The following is a 7,654-nucleotide window of genomic DNA, read 5'->3' on the forward strand; positions in this document are numbered from 1 at the left end:
TTCCTTATGACCAAATTGAAGTTGGTAGGGCGCAATACAACATATGTTTGACCTATAAAGTTTTATTCACAACTTGCGTCACTAACATCTTTAATACCTTGCACAATAAAAAAAATATATATTAAATTAGGGGGGTTCGAATGATAAATTATGGGGGGAACCATCATAAATTTATTAAGCACGTGACGTTGTGGAAATTCCTCAACCCAGGGTTGAGTGGTTACCAGTTCGTCAACCACCCTTGGCATAAATTAGAGTAATATTCTCCATTTTGTGTTGAACTTCTTTGCCTTTTTCTCCCTTTAATTATTATAACCACAGTCAGACAACACCTTTACGACTGATATGAAGCTGTTTGGGCAGTACTTTTAGCACGTCACCCATCTAACTCCCTCACGAGTCACGAGACGAAGAAAAAATCGATTAAAGAAAACCTTGTACAATTACATGAATTCAGAATGAATTCCATTGCCAAATCAGTGCAAGTAATCAGTGTTAACAGAAGGAAGCTTGCAGAACTTAAACGAGACCAGGCTGGGAATGCACCCGGGGGGGGGGGGTTTCACGAGAAGAATTAATTAAGCCAGCAATCCAAGCCCCAGGACGAGCTTATTATGGGTGCAGTCTAGTGCTTCCTTGGGAAGGTAAAAGCGGACATGATGATCAAGAATTCCAAAAGAAGCACAGCAACTAAGGATGAAACCACTGCTCCACTTGTTGCCTGACAGAAATCAGTAAACTGACCGTAGACGGCAAGCCAATTCGTTGCCTAATTCCCATTGGGGGCCAAGTAAACTATCGCCGCCGCCGCCGAACCCCTTGAGAGCGCCAGAGTTAGAAGCACTTGCAGTTCATTTAAAATGAACACAACATATATATTAATAACTCTATCAACTTTATACAGGGATACGAAGAACTAGACAAGTGGTAAAGTTATGATAAATTAATGGCTTGTGATTTTAAACAGCTTCATTACGTACGGTGTCTAGGATAATGAGGAGAAGCCTTGCTCCGACTGCTTGAGGGCGCACTATGGTTACTACGGAGAAATGAAGAGAGAGGACCAGGTATCCGGCCACAAAACTCACTGAAACTAGTTATATTGCTCATCACTTTAATAAGCATTTTAAACTCATCAAATTTAGACCATCTAAATTTCACTTAGATGGTTCAGATTTAATTAATTTTTTTTATTTTTATTTGTTTAAGATAATTATTTTAAGAGGTATAGAATATAAAATAAAGATAATATCTCAACTATCATCTTTTCGAAAAGTATTTTTTATTAAAAATAATTAATTAAAAATTTAAATTCTGAATGAGATCTCAATAGTTAAAATCTAATGAGTTTAGGATGCTCATCAATATGATAAGCACTGCAACTAGCTCCAAGGTTGATGATCACATGCCAGAAAGTGGTGAAATCGTCTTGGCTGGCTTCAAAGCGAACGAACTGTGTGAAGAAGGGTAGAGTTTCAAAAAGTAATTTTTTTATTAATTATTTTTGCTATTTAAGTTTTATTTCTTATTTATATTTTTGATCTATTCGATTTATTTACTTATGTTATTAAAGTTCCTGTTATATTTTAATAATACTGCTTATTTTCATTTATTTCTTGTTTAATACACCTTGTCTTTTATTTAATATCTATACTACACATAGATTTTCAAGTTATTTTAAATAATACTCCTCGATCCTTAATATAAGACCTATATAACTAATTTGATTAGATTAAAAAAGTTAGATAAGTTAGTTAATTATAAGAAATATGACATGATTTTTCTAAAATACTATAATCATCTTTCTTAATATCCTTTCTTTTTCTTTTACTTGATTATGACCGAGGGAGTACCTATAAAGATAATTTAGGAAAAACTGATAAATATGAGAAATAAAGCTTGTATTTAGAACCAAAATCAATTCAACAATTAGGTCCTATATTAAAGACTGGAGGAATAATAATTGAAAAATAAAAATTATATTTAAATTTTCATGTCATATATTAAATTATATTTAATAGTATTTATTATTAAATATAATAATTATGGAAATATAAATAATTTTATGAAATTCATACCTGTCTGTAATTATACACCCATTAATGATTTTAATAAATAAAAATTAAATATAATAATAATAATAATTCTCAAAGTCACTTATAAAAATATATCCAAATGGAAATCACTTCTATCAAATTTCATTTATAAAATTTATGATTATCTAAAATTATAGTTGCTCATTTGATAAAGTTATAAATGATTTTTTAATCATAATTTGTGAAATACTCTTTTTGGCTCAAAATATAAACTAAACTTTCTTAAAGGGTTTTTTTTTTTATAAGATAACATTCACTTTTGTTCAAGCATTTAATAAGTTTTTTTAATTTTACCCCCATATATTCTCTTCTCTTTTTAATTCATTTATTATATCTTTTACTTATTCTTTTCATTAATAAGGGTATATTAGGAAAAATAAATATATGCTTTATACATTTATTGTTTTAAATTGATTTTAGTTAGTTTCATAATAAAGGTAATGGATAATATTTAGCTTATATTTTGAACTGGAGGAAGTACAAAATAAGTACGTAAGTGAAGTTTTCAAACGTGCTAAGTTGGTTGAAGATTCATTTCCTTCCCAAAATCTCCCCCACAATTTGACTTGTTGAAAAATAAATATTGATCCCATCCCTTTTTATACAAATAACGATCATCTCTATCCACTGTTTATAAGAAATATTTGAAAGATATCTCAAAATTTTTTTATCACTTTCTTATTTTGTCCTATTAATTACTTATTTTAACACTTATTATATTTATTATGTTATTCTCAAAATGTCTTTTTCTTTAGTTCAATAATCCTCATATCTTCTTCCACATACTCTCTCACCCCATAAATAAGGATATTTTTAAAAAACAGCTTATACTTTTTATATATTTATTATTTTTAACTAATTTTAACTAAGATTCCGTAAATTGGTTAAATGTTTTTAATGTAAAAGCAGAGGAAGGGAGCAAGTAATTATCAAAATGCTAAAGTTGCCACCTGTCACCACGTGCATGGGAGAGTCTTCGGGAGTTAGTTATTTGTTTGACTCGTTCGAATACCCGTTGCCCCCCACCGTGAGAGATTTTTAAGTGCATATCACCCAAAAACATAATCCCCCGAAATCGAAGCCGCAAGACGTGCTTCAGCCTATTGAGATCTTTCCGCACTTTATTACTAGTATCTGGTAATTCATTTATTGTTAATGTTAATTATTATTTTATATAAAAACCAGCTAATGAACAAGAAACACAACAGTCCTGGAATCGACTGTCATATGCATGGCTGGTGCAGGGACGATTCCCAATCCCGAAAGCGCGGCAGAAACCGCCATCGACGGAGGTGCCGCTGCCTCCATCTTAACCTTACATCCGGACATAATTCAAACTCACGTCCTGACTCGCCTGGACGGCTCCGCTCTTGCAGCGGCTGCCACCACATGCTCCCAACCCTGCGCCCTCGCCTCCGAAGAAGATCTCTGGGCCAACCTCTGTCACTCTATGTGGCCTGCCACCAGATCTCCACGCATCCGCCACGTCATCCGTAGCTTCCCCCACGGCTTCCGCTCTTTCTTCTCTGATTGTTCTACTATTCCCCGCCCACTCACCACCATTCCTAGAAACTCGCACATAAATCTCGACCGCACGCCACAACTGATCTCCGCCGTTGACCTTTATCACCGCCGACAACTCTTAGGGCTTGTTTGGAGCTCCGTTCAAAACGGGCTTTTAAGCAAGTTCACGTAAGCCGAGACAAAACTCTCCTCATATACTTACCTCGTATTCCGTAAATCACGTTTGAAAAGCTACTTATAAGTCAATCCAAACAAGCCCTTACTTTCGAGAGTGGTGGAGACCGAAACAGTCTCCGATTCGTTCAGGCGCTCGCCCTTCCGGGTGGACATACTTGAACCAAAAGACGTGGTTCAGACACAGATAAGATATCCGGAGGATGACGAAGCCTCTCGACAACTGGAGCGGGAGCTGAGGATGAGCTGGATAGTGATAGACGCTAATGGAGGGCGAGCCATGAACGTTTTGAGCCCAATGGCAATATGGGCATATTCGGCGAGGCGGTCCGTAACGTTCATGTTCATATCGGATATGATGAGCGAAAAAAGACCGTGGACAAGGGCCATATCCTGCAGAGTGTGGGTGACGGGCGTGGAGGGGGAGGGTGGGGAAATGCAGGTGAGCGGGGTGAGTTTGGAGGTGGAGGACATCGGAGGGATGGTCAAATTTAATGGGGGGGAGGGTTTGGTAATTTTACAGACAGTGTTGGAGGGTAAAAGAGAGAGTAAGAAACAAGCGAGGGAGAGACGCATGAGGGAAAATCGAGAGAACGTGAGTGGGGGTGGAGGAACGTTAGATATGGTGCGCGTGAGCCTCGCTATGCTGTGTTGTGCGGGACTTTTATATGTGTTTGGTGCGGGCAGGGCGAGATGCTGAAAATTGAGCTTCTCAGTAAACCAATCCATATGCGTCTGAGTATCACACCAATTAACTCAACGTTGAAAGTTGAAACTGGCACTAATTAAAGTAATTTAATAAAAATATTAATTTATTCGTTTATGAATATTTTAAATTTCCTAGTTATTAGCATTCGGCAAAAAAAGTTATTAGTAATGATCATATTTTTATATGTTTTCATTCTCTCTTCGATTATATTCTGGTTAAATTTTGAATATTTCCGATTAAATTTTTCTTTTAATATTTGTGATTAAATGTTTGGTCCGATTTTGAAAATAAGTTAAGAATGGGTGATTTCTAGTTCAAACAAAACGCAATTGAACTTGGCTTTTATTTTCTACCAAAATTTACGAAAAGTTTGGGGCCATTTCCTAAAGAAAAATACCTCGAGTTAGTAAAAAAAAAACCATAATTCTTTAGAGTACTTACTAGGTCCACGCCATGCATCAAAATTTGACTACTTGTGGCTAACGTTTTAAATGAGTTACTAGTATTGAGAAGGAGTAAAAGAAAAGGTTGATTTTAAATTTAGGTGAGCAAGAAAATGAAAAAAGAGCAATTGCAATTTTATTCACAACTTGCGCAGCTAACATCTTTAATACCTTACACAATGAAAATAAATATATTAAATTAGAGGTGGATCGACTGATAAATTATGGGGTAACTATCACAAACCTATTAAGCACGTGACATATTCCTTAACCCAGGGTTGAGTCGACGTTAAATTAGAGTAATATTCTCCATTTTGTTTTTAATTTCTTTGCCTTTTTCTCCCTTTAATTATTATAAGTAGACTGTGGACCCACAGTCAAACAACACCTTTATGACTGATATGAAGCTGTTCGGGTAATACTTTTAGCGCGTCACCCATGTAACTCCCTCGCGATCGAGGGCCGAGAAGGAAACAAAATCGATTAAAGAAAACCTTGCATAATTATGTGAATTCAGAATGAATTCCATTGCCAAATCAATACAAGTAATCGTGCTAACAGAAGGAAGCTTGCAGGACTTAAACGAGATCAGACTTGGGATGCACAATTGAGCGGGGGAAAAAAAGGAAAAAAGAAAACTTCCAAGAAGAATTAATTAAGGCACCGATGAGTTAAGCTAAGCCCCAGGACAGGACGAGCTTATAATGGGGCAATCTAGTGCTTCTTTGAGAAGGTAAAAGCGGACATGATGATCAAGAAGTCCAAAAGAAGCACAGCAACGAAGGATGAAACCACTGCTCCACTTGTTGCCTGACAGAAATCAGTAAACTGACCACAGACGGCAAGCCAATTCGTTTCCGGATTCCCATTGTGAGCCAAGTAAACTATCGCCGCCGCCGCCGCACCACTTGAAACCGCCAGAGTTAGAAACACCTACAGTGAATTTAACATGAACACAACATGTATACTAAATCTATCAACTTAATATAATAATGCAAAGAACTAGACAAGTGGTAAAGTTATGCTAAACTAGTGATATATTATGATTTTGAAGAGCTTCATTACGATGTCTAGGATTATGAGGAGAAGCCTTGCTCCGACTGCTTGAGGGCGCACTATGGTTACTACGGAGAAAGGAAGAGAGAGGACCAGGTATCCGGCCACAGAAGCCATTGCAATAACAAAAAACCTGCATTTTCGCAACAACCAGTTAAGTCTCTGGAAACATCTCAGGATGATTAGAGGATTTAAAGAGGCTGATGATCACATACCGGAAAGTGGTGAAATCGTCGTAGCTGGCTTCAAAGCGAAAGAACTGTGTGAAGAAAGGTAGAGTTTGATCGCTGGCCCCCATGGCGGCGGCGGCTCCGAGGGCAGCTGCGACGGCACCAAGTCTGAGGATGAAGTCCATTATAGCCATCCCTCTTCTCCATCCTGCTTGCCTTGGTGCTGGAAGCAGAGGTGCTTTCTCTCTGGTGTCAGCATTGCTTGACTCTGGCACGTCAATTTTGGTCGACATTTTTGGCTTTGAAAGATAATATTCACGTGAGGACTGCGAATTAATGGGTGAGAGAGCCAAAGGTTGCGATGCAAGTGGCTTGATTCTTGGGTAAAGCTTATATAGGGGAAACGGCTGTGTACAAATGACAAGTCTATGGTCAAAGGGCCAAAGAGGAGTTGTTACACGAAACCAATTCATACTTTCGTGTATATGGCAAGGCAAGTAGAAAAGTGTACTTACTCATCTTTCTTTTCCTGGGTTTCTATACTTAAAATCGAAAAGGATACGTTAGCCATGCAAAATATTGAATTTTGGAAAGATTGGGTCAAATTTGCATGGATTTAAGCCGTGATGATTAGTTGCATTGCAAGACTAATGGTGTTTGTTATTGTTTCTTTATAGTACCATAAATGTTGACTTTTTATTTTAATAATGAAAAAGGGACGAAACACGACTTGAGTTCGAAGCCAACAACGGACTATTCATCCGTCAACCAATCCACAAAGCTTTCCCTAATCCAATTATGCATGAAACGTAGACTTTATCATGCCAGTCCAAGTTTCTGAGGTAAGTTGCATCGTTGATATCATCCTTTTGAATTTTATGGTCATAGCTTGTAATGTTCTGGTAACACCATGCCATTAACTTGCTAAATTGTTCAAAAGCTAATTCCTCGTAATGCAAAGTGAGTAATGTCAGCAAGAAACTCCTATAAATTAATGAAATTTCGGACTAAAAAAGCATACCCGCCTTTATAAATGAAGTTCATACTATTTTACCGAAAATTTCGTAATAAAAATTCATTTTGGAAAGTCTCTTCGAGGAAATGCAGCAAGAGAATTACACTCATTTTCTTCACACTTTTCCAGTTCATCCGCCGTGCTAGGATGCAGTGTTGGATATGTAGTACTAGCGGAAAAAGTTAGGCACAGGAAGCAACAGAGAGAGAAAAGAAGAGACAAAGGAAGGTGAGGTGAGGTCTAAGCAAAAGGAATTAAAGAAGTGACGTTTCCTCCTTAATCTGACGTTTTTTTGGGGGGGGGGGGGGGGAACATACGTACTCATGTTCCTACTTCCTACTAATATTAACCCTGTACTGTTCTAGTAGGAAAAACACACTTTACTGATGATTTCATGATAATAAGAAATAAATGTGCGTTGTGTGTAACTATTTAAAACAGATAGCGTCACAAAATTGGAAATAGCC

General features: G+C 36.9%; 2 protein-coding genes across 2 annotated transcripts; one reads left to right on the forward strand and one right to left on the reverse strand.

Moving 5' to 3' along the window:
• Positions 1-3,327: 3,327 nt before the first annotated feature.
• LOC114740829 (F-box protein At2g27310-like) lies at positions 3,328-4,494 on the forward strand. Its single transcript, XM_028929075.1, has 2 exons — positions 3,328-3,788; positions 3,891-4,494. The coding sequence occupies exons 1-2, from the start codon at positions 3,328-3,330 to the stop codon at positions 4,492-4,494; spliced, it is 1,065 nt and encodes a 354-aa protein (XP_028784908.1).
• Positions 4,495-5,660: 1,166 nt separating this feature from the next.
• Positions 5,661-6,465, reverse strand: LOC114740830 (casparian strip membrane protein 1-like). The gene is made up of 3 exons (XM_028929076.1): positions 6,218-6,465; positions 6,012-6,135; positions 5,661-5,879 (listed from the first exon to the last, which is right to left on the reverse strand). Exons 1-3 carry the CDS (start codon positions 6,463-6,465, stop codon positions 5,661-5,663), a joined length of 591 nt encoding a protein of 196 aa, XP_028784909.1.
• Positions 6,466-7,654: the final 1,189 nt, after the last annotated feature.

The sequence above is a fragment of the Neltuma alba genome, unplaced genomic scaffold, assembly GCF_004799145.2.
Source record: "Neltuma alba isolate B1F8T4 unplaced genomic scaffold, ASM479914v2 tig00003187_pilon, whole genome shotgun sequence".
NCBI lineage: Eukaryota > Viridiplantae > Streptophyta > Magnoliopsida > Fabales > Fabaceae > Neltuma > Neltuma alba.